Here is an 18,946-nt window from a genome sequence, read left to right as displayed (position 1 = left end):
ACGCATCATAAATCACCGCATACAATATTACGAAGCAGGAATTTTTATAATTATTTCCTGAGAAAAAAAAAAAAAATAAAAGTATTTTATTCTTCTTGTCAAAGTCATTTTAAAGTGTACAAGTAAATTAGTAGACCAGAGAAGCATTATGCCTTTCGAATAGAGTAATTAAAAGAAGTTTAATTATCATGCTCGATACGCACGGTGTTAGAAATTAATCGCACGAAATATCGTCCGAGAGAGTAATTAATAAGTCCGCGCCGCATTATCAGATCATGCAGCGTGCGTTAATTAATTATTAAATTTCTGTAGTATCTGATGGGGCTCGCGTTTCATCTCCTCCCACCTTTGCAAGGGCGATCTCTCGAAAACCGAAAGCGTGCAGGTGAGTGAAAGTGGGATATTTATCAGGTCGCATTAAATGCATCTTTACATTTATCCTCCAGAGAAAAAGTGGGTGAAAGAGAACGTTGAAAAGCTCGCGATCGCAAAGCAGAGAAAATTTTTCGCTCTACGTCTTGAAGAAATAGTTGCGATACCACCGAGGGAATCGCAAGGAAAATAAACGTCTGTCGCAGAAAAAGAATTCACATTCTAACTGTTTCAACTTGCCAGGCATTTTGAGAATTCTTGTGCAACGGAAATATTTACATACCATTTCTCCATCTCGCTGCATTAATTTTTTAAAATGTGAGTTGTCTACTTGAAGCTGACTTTTGCATAGCGCAAGAGTCAGAAAAAATTTCTATTTATTGCAGTTTTTGGTGCTACACGCGTATTTGCAGAAAAGAAAAAAAAAATTATCTCTTTCACACGTAATGTCTCTATTTACGTGAGTTTGAAAACTATTTAAATAATAATTAAATTTTAATAAGTTAATTAAGAAAAAATTAATAATCTGTATTAAAAAAAAAAAATACTGTCAATTATTTTTGCTGCACAAATTGCCGCGATATTCCTCTCCTCAGAGAGAAACTTCACAAGACCGTTTCTCAGTTACGATATAAAAGCGACTGGACCTTTAATATAAAGGCCGTTCAATTAATAAGCCAAGCTGCGAGAGATTATACCGGCGCAAGTTGATCGCGCGACTGGCACGAAAAGCCGGATAGCCGAACGATATCGTTTTGCGCGTTATCTTCGCTTATCGAAGATCTCTCGCGCGTTCGTAGAATGACGGCACGAAACGCGCGCGGTCTGGAGAGCAGGAAATCCTACTTCGTGATACTGCTTCTCGGCTCCTTTGTCCTCGCATTCCCGGCGCGCGTCATTTACGGCCGTATGTTTGCCCGACTTGATAATCTAAGAAGGAACGTATTAACCAAAACGTAACGACCGAGAAAGAAAATAATTTCTCAGCCTTGCGCGCGCGCGCTGCAATTTCGTAGACGCCTATAAATCTCACTCTTCCACGCGATATTTGCTTTTCGAGTGTAATGTAAATTATGCGTCGGGCCAAGGGTCGCGCGTCTGCCTACGCGCGAAACGCATTGCAAATGAGATGAAACAATGCGCGCGATCCGAGGATGAAATTTTAAATCGAGGCAAATAGCAAAAATTGCGCGTAACAGTTTATAATTAACCGATTGTCTAACGAATAATAACGCGGGATGCGCATTCTGCAATCGTCGGACACCTGCGTGCGTGTGCACGCGCGGATGTCATTGAATGGCGAAAGTGAATCGCATTAAATTATTACGATTATATATACGGTACGAGAATGGCGATACTTATTACCTTCACCACCTGCGTCGAAATCGATAGAGGGATAGAATAATGCCTGGCGTTCGAGCAGGTGGATATTACGATCCTGCGGGCGCGCGCAAACGTTCTCCTCCGCAGTATACTTATCTACTTAGAGTATTTATTATTCCCGCGACTGGAATTTTCATTGTAACAACATTGAAACGGGCCGCCCGTGCACCAAGACCGCGCACGGTGATGGATTCAGATACGGTCGAATAGTCGACGCTACGTAGATCGCGTGTACTTCTGGGAACAACATAATTTAAGAACAAATCGTTTCCCTCCCGAGTCGATTTTACGGTCCCGTAAGGAATGATAAAGAGCGCAATGCTCCGGTAGCAACGTGTTTGCATAATGGCGCAAGAATGGATACCGCTTTACTGTTATTCGATCACAAATCTCTCTCTTCGGCGTTGTGGGATACAATAGTAAAAAAAAAAGAAAAATATTATTTTAATTTAGTTCGATTTGAAATTGCCATCAAATTTTGTAAATTTTCGCTCAATGCGAATGCTTCTACTTTACTGTACCGTTAAGAGTTATTGATTTCCTCTGCTACATACGTATTTCTTAATGCAAAAATACGAGCGATTGAATTAATGCTCTTATAAATTGTAGAGATACGGAAATAGAATCAGAAATAAGAATTTTTTAGAAATTGCACTGAAATCATTAAAAAAAAAAAATATTAAATGACGGAAATCATCTTCGAGATTCGACATAATAGATTCCAAGCCGCGAACGAAAACGGAAATTATTTCATCGCCAAAAACGGAAATTATCTTGCCGTCACGTTCGTGGTATCGTCAACGGTACGCAAATTGCTGGAGGCAAATAAAGGAGCAACCCTGGAATTTCGCTCTTGTGCAATCGTTTCTTTAACGGGACGTTCTTGCGCCTTCGAAAAAGATGGCTTGTACGCATGCAAGCCTTTCCATTCATGGTGTGTTACGACCGCAGCTACATAGACCTCACGGAGAAAAGTGAAAGTACGATCTTTAAAAAAAAATAATAATAAAAAAAAACAACAACGAGAGAAGCCGACGGTCTCATCGAGATTTTACTGCCATCAATGTGCCCATTCCAACATCTTTTTATGTAAACTCCGAGTCCTGCCTTTCCCTTTTCCAATTGCAGTACAATAATCGCAGTGCGATGATAGTTTAGCGAGATGAAATAGTAAAAAAAAAAAAAAGAAAAAAACCGAGAAAGTAGTAAGGTGTTTATTGTGCGAGCTACCCAGTGCGTTTCAACAATCGCCACCGGGTCGTCCCTATAATATTGTTATTGCAAAACGTCGGGAGAATAATTCTTCTCAAGTGGGTGCGGAGTCTGGATTTTTCTTATTTTCAATATTAATGCCATAAATCACGAGGGAAGGTCAGCTCTTTCGTTGTTCGAGAAGCAGCTCTTATTCTTCTCGTATCCAGGAGCGACAATGGTTCTTCCAGGCAGACTCTTAACCCGTCCGGTCCTCCTGATGCCCGAGCCTCTCTTCCTTTGTGGTCGCGCTACAACGCCTCAGCTTCCAGATAGGATTCATACACGCCCGCGATTTTACGACAATGCCCATTTCGTGCGCGCGGCACGCATCCGTGTGCCGCGTATACGCGTCGTGTACTGTGCGTGTGCGTTCGCGCACAGCGTGAAGAACGTTTCAATAATTTTACCTCGCCGTGACTGGAAAGGTACGCGAGCCTGGTGTACGGATACGCGCAACATTGTCGTGAGACAGCGAATGGTACCCTTCGCGGAAACAATTCTGCGGGATGCTCCTAAATAGAGATTGAAATTTTCAGGCGTAATTCCGGAATAATCCGATGAGAGGTGCTTCTTCTTTTTTTTTATTATTTTTTTTTTTTTTATTGCAATATAATGATGCATAATTCTTAAGGATTTATTTTCCACATATAGTTCCCATTTTTTCATAGCAACTTACGGCATGCAATCGTAATATCGAGTGTTGTATTTTATCAGTATCAATGTGTTTTGAAATTAATTTAAAAAATTAAAAAAAAAATTTTTTATCAAAAAAAAAAGCAACTCTCTCATCTTTTCGTTCACGAGTATACGCGCGTCGGGCTGACAGTTTGTGTGTCCGCTGAAGATTTTTTTCGTCGTTAAAGAGTCGGATAGTGCGCCGTTAAGGGTTGACGCTCTCCTTTTGCGGTCTGGCCACTCGGCCTTAACTTTCGCGCACGCTCTCGCGTTTACGACAACGCTATCTCTAGCGCGGCGCGGCGCAGAACGGAGCGTGAATAACGCTTCGACAATTTCGTCCTGGCGTCTCGCCCGCGGCCGAACCGCGGACATAAATCACGATCTCCACTGACATACCTGATTTGCCGACTGCCATGGGCATATACACCGAGTATAAGCTCTGTATAGATCATACGATGTCAAGTGTTTAACCCTCCCGTAGCGAACCATGAATTGTCAGCGGACCAAGGACGAAGGTCTTCTTCGACCGGACCCGCCGCTAATCCTCCGGTTCGGTTAACTATTTGCAAATACTTTACAATCAATACTATGCCGATTAAATGCCATGGGAATATGCTCGCACTGTACAAAGTAGCGTATGTGAATTGCTCACTTTGCCAGCGCTTCCATCAAAGCGATTCTTAATGAGATATATTACATACAATGAAAAGCAATGAGTCATACAATCAGTAAAAAGATGTGATAATAATAATATATTATATCTGTAGAATCAATCTTCTATATAAAATTATTAAATTTATAAGTTCTAAAAAAAAATAAAAAATTAAATATATCGAACAAGAGTCTCATGTTATCATTATCATTTCGCTTCAAGTTACAGCTTTTTCAAAGCGCAATTTCTTTTTTATTTTTTCCCTCCCCTCCCCCCGTGCTTATACAAGAGAGAGGAGACGCGTCGTGCGGTCCCATACTTCAATAGCGTGTTCACGCAGTGGTAGACTCGTTTTTGCTCGGACGATACCGTCATGCGTAAATGCGTAAATTGTGCGGCACGTGTGATAGACCTCACGCGCCCTACATGCATTCATAATCACGGTATTCAGTGCTATTCTTCTCAAAATTACACACTTCCCCCGTGGGAGAGTTAATCGCGATCGATCTTTTATTCGCGCGACTTTTAACGCCACGATCCCGTTCGCCTACATGAATACCGTAATACCTTCAACTCTGGCCGGTCCAAAGCTGCAAAGTCGATAAATAACTGCCGCCGATTATGTTAACACGTTTTAGATTCTGCAATAAGCATGTATTCGCGTGTAAAGTATATGGACATTAGTATTCGTCAAATAAATCGTTTTCGTCATCTATAGCGAGATGATGTAGGTATAAATAATTGTTAAATCAACATTAGTTACTGCTTAACGAGAATAAGCCAAGACCGAACGGAATTCGGTCGTTCATTCGACTTGCATTTAGACCGAAGAGTACGCCTCTCGCTTTTACGAGTCATGCAATGACAAAGTTGCATTATTATTTATTGCACGCGTATTCGCCAGCCGACAACATTTATTACGGTCTACATACAGAGCAGTCGAGAAAAAGAAATAAACTGAGCACGTTCTTTATTTTTTTCTTCTTGTAATCGCCATGTGGGTGGCATTCTCGCTTTCGTCGACGGGTTTTGAGTAACATCTCGATAATGTGCGAAAAAGAGTTTTGAAAATGCGGTGAAATCGTGTCGCATTGTACGCGCGCATATTACAATTGGCGCGCTGTGTACTCGTAGCGGTCGAAACGCACTGCGGCGTCATCATTAACGCCGTTTCCGTTTGCTCTGATACGCCACAGAACATTGCTGAAGCGATGCGTAATTCCCAGTAGCACTCCCGGATTTTTCCGATCCGGATCGAGTAACGCTACACGCGTCCGCTGAGCGAAACTAACATTCTTACGGTTGCATTCCTTTTTTTTTTCATTCCTTTCGCCTGGCTGATTCCGAAATCTCGCGAGAAGAAACTACCATATCAATCTCCATCATACAAAATTTCTAGCGTTACCAGATGTTCCCCCCACGCTAGAACGTTTGTAATTAACTTTCATCAAGCGCCGCTCTGGATATTCTTAAATGACAGAGAAACCACGCAAATTATATGTTATAAAGAAATTTTTACGACGTATTGTCTTGTTACAAGCGCGTGTAGAAATAATATTTACTTTAGAAATCGTAAAAATCCCTGAAATCGGAAATATTCTCATTTACATTTTTGATAGTGATTAATATTTAATTTTAAAATTGAATTTTTATTCTATCTTAAAAATTCTCATCTTTGTGAGGAAAAAAAAGAAACATTAAATAGATGTCATACGGAATGACTGTTAAGTATGGAATTCATCCAGGCAGATTGTTCGTGAAATATAATTAAACGATTAGTCAGCAGGCCGCGGCTTGATTTCTGTATAAAAGAAGCGTCTATCGCTAACAAGTCTACGGTTCCTAGGTAGACTCTCGTCATCGCTGGATGGCTACGTACATAAATCACATAACGCAATGCTTGATGAGCCGCAGGAATAGGCAGCCATTTCCTGATACCGTAACTTTTGCCTCACGCATCGTTTGATCCCGTACAAAATACGTTCTTATTACTATTTCGACTGCTCGTTCCTAGAAAAGCACCGTCTCGAGTTATTAAGTTTTGAATAAATTGCAATACGTTATGCGCGTAGCACTCGAAAGTTTTATTTATCCTTCCATGATAAAGATCGCTAATCAGATGCGGTAAATGAAATTTAAACGTTTCGTGGGTTTCCAATGTCGATTCGCGACGATGGGACTTTCTCAATTATTAAAGCTCGCGGGTTTTACGTGGCGTCGATAAGCTAGGTACGGCATCGCCGTGTTTACGGGAATAAACCGCAAAGTTTACTCATCCTATCGGGGGGGAGACCAGCGCGGGACATTGAAATCGTACGGGGGTATGATATTTCACAATTTTGCCTCGCGACGCGATGCTCTCGCTATCGATTCCCGATATACCGCGACGAGTGACGCGTCGGGCACGATCGTGCCTGCAACAGTCGATCGCGGTCAGGATATTATATACCCGCTTGCACTTTCGCAACCTTAAGAAAAGACTTATTATCGTGAGGCGAACGTAGGTTGCGGCCGCACGGCGTAGGCAGGACTATCTGGTCCGTGGTCGTTCTCCGAAAATGGATACGGCGGAGATCGGAAGGGAGGCGCGCATAGTGTTTCTTTGATCGTCGCAAGTTGGCGAACACTGCCACGCTCTCTCGATCAAGTACGATCCTGCACGCGTGGGTGATTTCCGATATCTCGATATTACATATTTTGCAGTCTTCTTTTTATACACGTACAATAAGTCTAGTTGTATTATTCGAAATTCTTCCACGAGCTTCGTAGCGGACTCGAGAAAATATTTTGTAACATAAAAAGAAAAAAAAAAAAAATTTTCGTCAAATGCAGCTTTATTCTTTTATCCGTATTAAATCATCTATAAATTTCACTCGTAATAAGAAATAAATTATCACGAAATTGACCCTTTTAATAATAATTATTGAGACAATTTAATTCTGCTTCCCGCACGAATTCTCCTCATTTCTACATATGGTTAAACGGATTAGCAATTTACATATACATTTGTCCGGCTGAATAGAGAATAATTTCCACCGCGGCTTCTCGTTAATATTTTACACAGCGGAGAAATCGCGGCCCGGTAAAGACGCTTTAAAGATTTCCATTAAGCAAACATAAGGGCGAGCTGAAGTCCGCCAGTAATATACGCGAGGCGATTTGACTCTCGAATGGAAACGAGAGTATTCCGGCGTACGGAAAGTTCGCTATTTGCGATCGCAGCTTTGCGGTATTTCACTATATGTTTAGCACGGCACGGACGTTGTGATAAAGATACTTTATTTTATACTTCGCGGCTACGGTCCGCGTCGATTTACGACATTATGTTCCACGTTGAATAGATTGTAACTTAAGGTACCTCCTCCCATCGGCAGACATATTTACACATCGCCGTGGCGGATTTAATGAGTGGACTACCGACAGTAAATTCCGCGACGTGATAAAATAAAGCAGGACGAGATACGCTAATGTCGGCTAAACGTAGCTTTAGTATCGCGCCACGCAGCGTATGTTCGAACATGTCAATCGGTATTTGGAAAATAATTTCAAAGACCATCGCGGCTGTTAACGTACGCGCACCGGCAATGGCTAGAAATATATTGATCCTTTCGCCAACGAAAGATTTTTTTTTTCAACAGAATATGGACGAAACACGAGAACAATAGTTAACTTCATTCCGTGTGATGTTCTACAAATGTATACGTGACAAAAAAGAAAAAAAAAAATTATTTAAAAGAAAAGTAATCTCGCCATTTACAAGGAAAGTCGCAAACATGGTTACTTATAGCTGTGATTTATCGGCTACCGGGGGTAGCAGTAATTTACGAATGAAACGGTGAGTAAAGGAGGGTGTTTCTCGAAATAATCGCGTTTTATCCGATGATTTAGTATCATCTCGTAAAATATTGAGGACGAACGCACGGCGCGCATTTAAGAATCTCGCGCGTTCGTGCGTATTGCAAGGCCGCGGCCGGTGCGCGGAAAGATTTTTTTACGCCCGATCGATGAATACGAGGGAATGTGCGCGCACGGGTAACGAAACCGCGGGCATCTGCAAGGCGAGCATGAATTAAATAATCTAGGTTGATTTTACCTTGCGCGCCGCAACGATGCGTCGTCATTGAGGTGCCTACGTTTATGACTAGATCATCCGGCGTTGCTCACGCACGTCGAGAGCGACGTTACATCTCGCACACGTGATATAAGAATGAAGCTAAAATAACAGCCGCAACGTAGCAATTCTACAATGTCAAAGATCAGCTGCCCCGGCACTAGCTTAAACGTGATGACGGCAATGTAGATGCTTGGCAGCAGCAATCTTCTTGCACAACGATTCTTACGTGCGCGGCGGATAAAGAAGATGTTAAAATAATATTTCGACGGTCGAGTAAAATATAAATATTAATAACGAATAAATATGTAGTTCTACAGGTCTTCCGTAACCGGTATAATTTCAATTGTTCACAAATCGCGAGGTAAGGTACTTAATAATTTATTTAGTTATGCGTTAAATTGTGTATAAGCTGTCACGAATTTTTTTCTACCCACAGTCGTATTAACAATCAATAGCGCGGGGAACGATGATGAGTTAACATAATGTACTATTGAACGGAGAGAGGTGCCTCTTTCGTTTTCTCCAACGTGACGCAGCCACGACTTACGTAAGACAACGGCTACAGCGTATACATGCGTGTACGTGTGTGGCCAGTTATGCAACGGTCCGAATTTATCACTTTCTCGCGTCGCTTTATATAGGACACGCTATCTTGCCGTAGTGCCATAGGGGACCTCATAAATATTAATACGGTAGCGTATAAGAGCGCAGCTATGCGGAGTAAGGCCGCGCGCTCAATAAGGCCGCCTACTATCGAGGGCCCAACATAATGTCCTCCGGCTGTTCGCAAGAATACGCTGGAAAAGGAAAAGTTCGGACAAAAACTCGCGTACACATATTCTCAATTAATTCGCGAGCGCGTTTCTCAAGATGCGCTCTCATCGCAATTAAAATTCTCGAATCTGCGGAGAACGATTCTCCATTTGTCAGAATAAAAACGAGCATAGTAGGAATCCCTTATATTGATGATTATTGCCGCATAAATTCAATATTATCATACATTTGGTTTTTATTCGACGGGGAAGAAAAGAAAACAACGACGAGAAAAAAAAAAAAAAAAAAGAAGTTGACCGAATCAGCTGGTGAGAGCGATATTAATATTTAAACAAACTCAAAATTGGAGATAATATTTTTTAAAAGATATCCTATTAAAATGATACGTAAAAGCGAAATAAAAAGGAATATAAATTAACTGTGATTATTGCAAGGAAAATACGAAGTATTTGCCAAAGTAAAGCCAGCCAATTAACAGATTTTCAGATTTGTTCATTTCGTGGTTCGCTTCAAGACAGCGCCGGCTTATTAGCCTAATTTGCACGTTACCCGGTAGAAATATTAAATTCGCTGCCTCTCGCTCAAAACATGAGGCGGCGAATTGCGCAGGCGAAATAAACGCGCAGTAAACGCGCGGCATTACGGCGTGCGTTTGTTTCATTTCCGTTTGAGCGAAGTGGAATGCCGAGATGGTCGCGCACTGGCCTGAAACGAGGGTTAAGATCTATTAAAGGTCGCAACGTTAGTGATAACAAATGGTAATCAGTGAGATGCGCGATAAACAATGCGGATACCGCCCATGAAGCGGCAGCGGCTTCTCGTTAATTAGATTTTTTGATTAACTATATAAAGGTGGGACCGCGCGCTGCGCGTTGAGCCAGGCGGCCGCTCTCGCACGTGTTGCGCGCTTTACGTGTGCACGCACACGCGCTTACACACGTGTGCACGCGGATCCAGTGCATTCCTCCTCGTAATAGGCGGACCCCGAGGCCTGGAACTTTTCGTCCCGTGATACGTTTCGGAACGAGCGAAAAAGCTATACGGCACGGAGCGTTAACCTTACGATGTGTCTGACGGCGCAAAGTGATTTGTTCTCAAATTAGGAAAAATGAAGTAATCTTAAAATCACACAAATGTAAATGATGCTCTGCAATATATGTACATACAATAAATATGCAAAATATTAAGTACCATTCTTTTTCGCTTCTTCTCTGATTTAATTATATACGTTATTATGTCATTTCTTTGAAGCCAAAAGACGGAAAAGGAGAAGATGACGCGTTCTGGCTCTAAGATACAAAAATATCCTCAAGAATCAGCGTGTCGGACAAATTTTCGCGTGCCCATAAAATCACGACTGAAGGACTCCGCCGCTTTCGAGCAATACCAACTTTCACGTTATCGAGAGTTTTCTTGTCGCGACATTTTTGTTGCACGACGTTGAAATCAAGAAACTAGTTTGCATCCATTACCGCGGCCTGTTCCGCCGTCTTAAGGAACGACATGTAGCTCTCCAGTTCGAAATAATGAGAAAAAATGTATTTATTTTAATGCAAATTGTTCCCCTCGCACGTACAAGTCTCAACGAATAAAACACCTCATGAGAAAGAGTTTAAAAAAAAAAAAAAAAAAAATCAAGAGACAGAATAGTGCGATAAATAACAGATAATGGAAAACGAATTTATGTTACACATATATAAAATAACTACAGTGTATAATATGTATTATTCGGCTACTTCCGTAATGATCAAGTCATATATAACGAATTCTTATAAAGATTGCGGGAAGCAATTAACAGTCTTGCTAATGCTGTATGTAATAAGTTAGAGATGGTATAGTCGTAAATATATACATTAAGCACAGAGATTCGTTTGCGATATAATCGCACGCGATGGAAATCGCCAAAGAACGTGACGTCCGTAAGTAGTTACGGATATTTAATTCGTGTTTCTTTATCTCATTTTTTTAGTTTTCTTTCTTCGCCTGCTAAGTATAATAAAAGTATGTAAAATTGCAAATTATTCCTAGCTATTTTTATTTAAGAAACTCACTTTTATTTTTCAAATAATTTTTTTGCAATAAAACCAAGGCATATATATATTTCAAAGCATAAAAAAAGAAATGCTCAAATACGTGTGTGTTAAATAATACATTGTAACATCTACTTATTGCCATTATATTACGATTATTGTAATATGTATTTATTGTTTCATACATACATCAAATATATTGTATGTTAATATAATTTTCGTTTCTTTTTATTGCAATGTATGTCTACAGTTTATGAATAATATATGCATCTGCACGAAAAATATAAATTGATTTTGCATATTCATTGCTGATATATCGTAGCTGCATGTAATTTGAGTCAGCATGGCACGTCGTTGTAGAATGCCGTTTTTTGTTTGATGATTTATGTATTTATGATTTTCTTTCTCGTTGTGTTGAACATTATGCATATTAGCAAAGCGAGCAAATAAGGGGAAGATAAATAACGAGACAGTACGAACTTATCAAATTACGGTACACCATTTTTCAAATTTCTCTCTAGATATTTAATCATACCTATACTTCGTTAAAGTATCAATCCTCGTTTAAGTATTATAATCAAGCGGCCTTTATCTCTTCGTTGAATTAATTAATATATATGCACCGAGCAGATCGCTTGCTTTTCATAGATTAAATCTGCGTTATGTTATTTATTGTCACTTAAAACTTAATAAAGAGAAAAGAAAATTTTAATTTCAACATAAAATATATATATTGCGATAATTTATAAATATCATAAACTATAAAAAAAAATTTAATTAAACCAGTAAAATATTGTGGAACAAAGAGAAAAAGAGAGAGAAAGAGGGAGAGAGAAAGAGAGTTACGAAAAAACCTGGAAGTACTTTACTTCAGCTTCAGGAATCCGGATGTTTGAATGACAGTAATCATTCCGGCAGATCAAACTTCGCGGTCATGTCGTAATATGTATCCTGAGCACTGAACTCTACACGCGGTCGAGATGCTATCAAAAAATACTGGGTACGTTGTAATTTTTCATAATTAAGAAATTAAGACAAAAAAAGAAGATAAAATGTATCATTACATACGGGTATACCTTCGCTTTTTATATCGCAATATTATTAATTTTTTAAAACATTACACAATCATCAAATTGTTTTTAAATAAAATAGTATATTACACTTTTCTTTTTTATTTTTGTGAAAGCAGATTCCGCTCGCCAGTTCCTCAAAGTAAGTACCAGAGTAAATGCGACGTGTTCGTTTTCTTTTTTCTTTTTTTTTTTTTTTTAATCAGGCATGCATAGCTAGTTTAGCGCGGCTGGGATTTCCCGCGAAATTGTTCGACGGTGAGTCCGCGTACAAACGCGCGCGGCTTCCGGCGCGTTCAGTGGCGAGTTCGAAACGGCGGAATTTTTCATCTCGGAATAACAGTTCCTCGCACTTACCTGACCGACATCGAACGCCACCAGGAGCCAGCAGCACACCGCCGCCGTCGACAGTAGCCTCCTCATCGCGACGGTCATTTTGCAGGATGACTCCTGCCCACGCGTACTGACTGCGCGTCGCGAAGCGTGTCGCACTCACCGAAGGACCTGCCGAAGGCCAGTCTCTCACGTCACATTTTCCTCCGTCTCCGAGAAGAGTCTCATCGTATCCGCCGAGGTACCGTGACGCCGATAGTCAGCGCGTCCGCGAGGAGACCACGAGTCGTGCCACGAGGCCGTTCTCCTCTCGCGCGCACGCCCTTGCTGACGCGTTCGTATATCGCGAGGTGCTCTCGGAAATCGGCTGGGAAAGATCGGCACGTCCGCGACGAGGAAGATCGTTGGCGGGTGTTAGACTGGCGCAATAATGACTGCGCTCTCGCCGAGCTACTCCGAGGAGTTCGAGGGACGCTCAGGTGTTCGATCTCTTGGTGGGGATAGAGGTGGCCGTAGTGGCCATTCCCTCCTCATCCGACCTGCTGCATACGCGATGCAAGCATTCATGTCTCTGGATACGGTATGCTTGCTGGATGGTTGTTGGTACCGTCGTAAGAGGACGGTACGAAACAATCAAGTGGTTGGCAACCACGATTTCTAATATATCAGCAAGGAGCCTAACTTGCTACTAACTTGAGCTTGGCTTCTCGGTTGTTATTGAACTAGTACTGGTAATAACTACACAGTAAAAAAAAAATTGATCCTATTCTTTAAAAATTAATATCATAGAAATCATATAAAAAAATAAGAACTCTAACTTCTAATCGTTCGAATAAAGTTATTTAAAAAATTCATTACATTTTAGTAAGTCTGCTAACTTCTATATTTAAATATTCAGAAAAAATTTATATATAATATATATATCGATAGTTTATATAAAGTTGATAGTTATTTAATTAATCAATAGAGAATAATTTTTAATTATTTTCAGTTTTAAATAAACTACTTTCCGATACTTTATCGGCACTATTTTGTATATAGATTTTTTTTGAGGTCTTCTTTCATGAATACTTTATGTTGAATTTAATCGGCTAAATATAAATTGTACAAATTTTTACACGATAGAATTCGAATATGTGTAATTTAAAAATGTACGCGCCAGAAATAATAAGAATAATAAAAAAATGAAACAACAACGTTGGTGTACTCCATGCAACAACTACTAAAACCGGTTCGGAGAGACTCAAAAATTATAATGAACCATCCATGCAGCCCGGCTTAGACTGGTTCGATCTATCGCGATTAAAGGAGACGTACAAATCTTCAAAGCGTCTATCAGTCTATCAGTTTCAAAGATAACGTTCGACGACTTTCCCGAAAAAAAAAATTGCTGTATGGAATTTTAAGATAAGCTTCGATGCCTTTTATCTATTTAATTTCACAGTTTCGATACGTATTACTTTTATGAATTCTTTAAGAGAATAACGCCAAAGTGATATTTAATACGTCAATGCGCAGACAGAGACTTTGCGTAACGAAGACAAGACAATAGAAATGATAATCATTCACGCGTGGTACACAATGTACGTCGATTTGCGACAGATATTCTATCTGGGACTTGAAACTGAAGCAATATCGATTGCATATGCAGACATCAGCAGCTGCGAATGAGGAACGTTATTTATAACGTTATTTATAATTAAAACTCTTAAGTTTTTCTCTCAGTAATAAACGTATTAAATATTGTTATTTTTTTTAGCACAGAATTAATAATAACATTAGATATTCTTTTAACACATTTTCTCCAATTAGTTTTAATTTAAATAAGAAAGTAAATTTATCGCGACGTATTATTTTATAACCGCGTAATTTTTTATCGTATTATTGACAGCAGAAAATTTAACAACTAAAAATCTTATTGCTCTTTCATCCACATCCGATGAATTCGTCGAGAGACTCGAGGAGAAACTTCGTCGCGTATCGATTGAAGTTTCCTTGAAACGAATGCGAGCTCCGGTTACGCTTCTTTAAATGCAAATAATGTGGACGCGTTATATAGGGCCTCCTCACCTCATCCGCAGAGATCCTATAAAACATTTACAAATGTTATATTCTTGATGACATCTCCTTGACATTCTTTCGTCGAATATAGATTCTTATTGAAGAACTTTTTTATAAAGATGCGACCGCGATTACGTATGCAGTATGTAGAATAGTATCGATTATCTTGTAATCGTTCTCTAATAAGTAAATAAATGGGCCACAAAATATTAACGCATGCTGCAAAATAAAATAAAAAAAATATCTAAACGTTTCTTTTGACTATTTACTTGTAATCGTCTCTTAATTAGAAATTATTTCTTAATAGTGAGAACTAAAATTCTTCTATAACTTTTTCAGAAACCAATTTTAAAACAAGAACTCAGACAGATTCATCAATATTGCGAGAAGTTTATTGTTACTGATAAGTTTCTTCTCGAGCTCCATATAATATCGCGTTTATGGAATCTCGCAGGGGATATGAAACTCCGCGTTCTTAATAGTAGCCGAGATTGCTCAAGCTTTTCAAACATTCCTCGCGAGTTTGATTTTTCTCTACTGAAAAAGAAATGTTGCTCGTTCGTTATCGATTCAACCATTTCCCGAGATTAAAAAAAAAAAAAAAAAAAAATGGTAAAAATCGCTCTTTCGTTTTCTAAGGGCGGCGACAATCTTAACGGGGTATTCTGCACGTCATACTTGTCGGAAGGGTGCAAAAAGCACGTAAAAGCAAGTTTCATCTCCAGTCGGCAAGTAGGTGGACCGTGTTTGACATGCACCGAACAATCTCGCACAAATACCAACAGGCAGGTGAGGGTTGGTTTCTCTCTGCTTTTTTTTTTCTTTTTATTTCCCTCCAGTCTGCCTGCGCCATTCTCGTACGGAATCGTACGCGTCCGCGGTGGGTTGTGCAAAAGTTGTACGGAGGGACACGAGGGGTATGGTGGATGATAAGGGGTTGCGCAGGCGCTGGCATATCGACCAGCTAGCCCTCCGGGCGACACCCTCGCGATTCTCCGCCGAGCCTCACTGCTTCATCGACAAACTAGTGGGTAGTACACGCACGCGACACAGGTAAGTGACCGTGGTTTGAAAGTTATACGTCAGGTTGGATTTTCAATTCCGCGCCGCAAGAAGCTAGATCGATCTCGTCGGGAAACGGTGACTTCGCCTAAAGTCGCGAATCCTTCCGCACACGATTTCTCATAAAATCGCTTTGCCGGTTCCGGCCCCGCGGAGTACGCAAGGTGACAGGCTGGTGGCGCGCACCACCTTCACGTGACGGTATCTTCGCCGAGCGGGGTAGTTTCGATGCTCCTCTCGGGGTAGTTTCAACGTCGCTCTCGATAGCCGCTCGATAGGGTTGTTGATAAGACGCGCAGATACCGCTTGTGCAATAACGTAGTTGGATTAACGTCGGGGGAGTGTAACGATAAGAAATCGACGCAACCGGGTGTCCGAGCAGGCCGCTTTATTGAGCGAAAGCTTCGAATGAACGTCTTCGCGTAGCAAGATCGTCGAGGTAAGATTACCGCCGTGCGTATTGACGGCAGGGACAAAGTGACGTATGGGCGGTCGTTGATAAATGGGATCGTTGCCTACTTGAATGGGAGTACACATTTCAGTACGCGAGTGCAGTTTTTGGATTTACGTCCATTGCGCAAGATTCCGATATCTCGCTCGGACGGGGTACAATCGATGTTCAGTCATAAATAGTCGGGATAGCCGGGTATACGAGAAGCGAGTACGATAAGTTTAGCAGGAGTGACACACTGAGTTTCGGGAGACGAAAAAGTAATGGCGATTGCGTGCGTTTTACAAAGCGGCACCCCTATTGATTTTTTTTTTTTCTTTAGGTAAATTATATTTCACATTCCAGCGGGCCTCTTCATCTTTTATTTTATCGTGACATTAATAAAAGTGCCTTTTTCTTAGGAAGTTCCCAGTCGTGGTAGCGAAGATGGATCTTATTAATGATCAACGTAAACGAGAATATTTTTTTATCCGAGAGAGCTTTTTTCTTTTTTTCTCTTTTGCGCTTAAACATACTTTTTACGAGAGCTATTCACTTCTTACTGGTTCTCACATAACACATGTATTTTCACTTTTGTAATAGAAGCGATTAAAAGTAATGATCTTTAACGTTAAACGTAGAATTAGATAAATCATAAAATTATTTTTGAAAACCTAGAACGAAACCGTAGAATTTTTTAGCGTTACGAAAAGACAAAAAAAAATGTTTTATTATAATTGTTAAATGTAATAAATGTTGATGAATTCAATCATTAATTTCGCATAATAATTTGTCTTCACTTATTTTTATAAAATGTCAATTTCTATGCATAATAAATGCAGTCTAAAAAGGTTAGTTAAAAAAAAAAAGGCCAGATTCATCTATTTTTCAACAAGAGTATTGATTAGTCTTGTAAAGTACTTAAATAAAAATTCGATATCCATAGTGGCTGCATCTTTCGAGTTTGAGACATCACACAGAAATTAAGCGAGGCTCTTTTGTTACGTAATTTCTTGTAAGGCTTATTTTAACTCAATTCGAGCGAAACATGTGACATGTTGAAAAGTGTCATGCAAAAATTTCATTAAGATTCCGGTATGAGTTAGGAATGTGCGGAGATTAAAACCGATAGAACGCGGCAATATTTTCGATCTAATCTTCGTAATTAGGTGAAAATCAGACATCACATTCGGCGAGATGAAAGCCGTTGAATTTGCAATTATGAGGATGTGTGTAGAATTTATAATAGGGTAGTGCATAAAGTAATATTTGCACTAAATTTAACGCGAGTGCTTAATACATTAACGTAATATCTGTGACGTTCTTATAAATGCTTACATTATTATTCCACAATAAAAGCTTGCAGCCGATACGTTCTTTTACTAATTATAACATAAACCGATAATATATACAAATCTGTCAAAGATTTTTCCTACAGAGAAAGCACTCGATTATTCTTGTCCGATAAGTCTCTTATTGAATTGCAACTCTTCTTTGATTGGATAAAACCTAGATAAGCCAGGAGTATCGATTCTTACACCATCTCTGTAATTTAATGACGGCTAAACGTATTGGAACAGAATTGAGCTGTAATTATCGGTACAATCGGTATTACCGCTTGCACTACCAATTAATGTTTATAAATGTACACACTGACCTATTAGACGATCGTTAATTAATTACAACAGATAAAGTACTGCCTAAAATATTAAATTTAGAAAAAATTATTTGCAATAATCCACCTTCAGCGTCGTATCGTTTAAACGATGGCGTAATCCTATTCCAAAATTTAACTCTGCTATGTTGTCACGTGATTTATCATTAACATATCGAGCTATTGTCGCAGCCCTGTTGATCGTATGTAACATTAGCTATTATAGGAATTTGATCCACGCAACGGTATCGTGCGTGTAAAATGCTTGATGAGCTGCATCCACGAGCGTAACTCATCAACACGTAATGGCTCTATAACTCGTTTACCACTTCGCGGTCTAATAGCTAGGCGCTATTCGCGGTGCAAGAATAATTTTACGCAATGTTTTACACCAACCTGAAAAACTTGTGAAATGCTATCACAAGGAAGTCGTTATTAAATGGAAATTAACTTATTTTTCACCGGGTTCATCTCTCTATAATTTTACGTAAATTGCCACCTTCTCGCGATTAGAGTTATCTAAAACAAGTACGAAGGCACAGTTGAAATCACTATAACATCGTGCAAGAATTCAAAGACGCGAATTAAGACTTCAAAGAATAACCTCGGAATGAAATACGGAATACATACGACCTAGATATTCATTCAGCTGCGAGCTTTATGATAAATTTAGAATTTTCTCTTCGCAAGATCTCGATGTAAACTCATCACTCATCGTATATTTCTAAACCTTGTTTCTCTAAGTTTTAATTTAATTAAATTAAAAAAAAATCTATATTACAGTACGTAAATTTAAAAAATAATAAAAATTTCTATGATATATATAATTCTCATGTAACACGTTTTGATATGCAAAGAAATAATAATTTTGCTCATTGACTGACGTACAACTGAGGAGATATTCTGTAAGTTATCACTAGTTATTTGGATCGTCGAATCGAATTACGGGATTTTCCCTTTGAGCAGTGCCTTGAGAAAACAGAACGTCGAAGATTACATGCAAAATTTGCAGTTCTGTGAAACATGGAAACACGTCACTATTATCGGAGAAGTGCGGAAGAAACAAATATGAACGGTCG

General features: G+C 39.5%; 2 protein-coding genes across 5 annotated transcripts in view; one reads left to right on the top strand and one right to left on the bottom strand.

The window, feature by feature from the left end:
* LOC139109713 (uncharacterized) overlaps positions 1-18,946 on the bottom strand; it is a 106,959-nt gene that overhangs the window by 13,183 nt on the left and 74,830 nt on the right. Inside the window, exon 1 of one of the 4 annotated variants that reach the window (XM_070668995.1) lies at positions 12,685-13,103. The exons of 2 other annotated variants lie outside the window; for them this stretch is intronic. In XM_070668995.1, the coding sequence (XP_070525096.1) occupies positions 12,685-12,762 (78 nt within the window). In that variant the 5' untranslated portion in view covers positions 12,763-13,103. Of the gene's footprint in view, positions 1-12,684; positions 13,104-18,946 lie in introns of those variants that run through there. One more of the 4 variants, XM_070668994.1, reaches the window with a different exon arrangement.
* Positions 13,091-18,946, top strand: part of Syn (synapsin) — a 43,685-nt gene continuing 37,829 nt past the window's right edge. The window contains exon 1 of the mRNA XM_070669228.1: positions 13,091-13,240. Within this exon, the coding sequence (XP_070525329.1) occupies positions 13,091-13,240 (150 nt within the window). The remainder of the gene's footprint in view (positions 13,241-18,946) is intronic.

The sequence above is a fragment of the Cardiocondyla obscurior genome, linkage group LG18 (genome assembly GCF_019399895.1).
Source record: "Cardiocondyla obscurior isolate alpha-2009 linkage group LG18, Cobs3.1, whole genome shotgun sequence".
Lineage (NCBI taxonomy): Eukaryota > Metazoa > Arthropoda > Insecta > Hymenoptera > Formicidae > Cardiocondyla > Cardiocondyla obscurior.
This window is presented reverse-complemented; position numbering and strand designations above follow the sequence as displayed.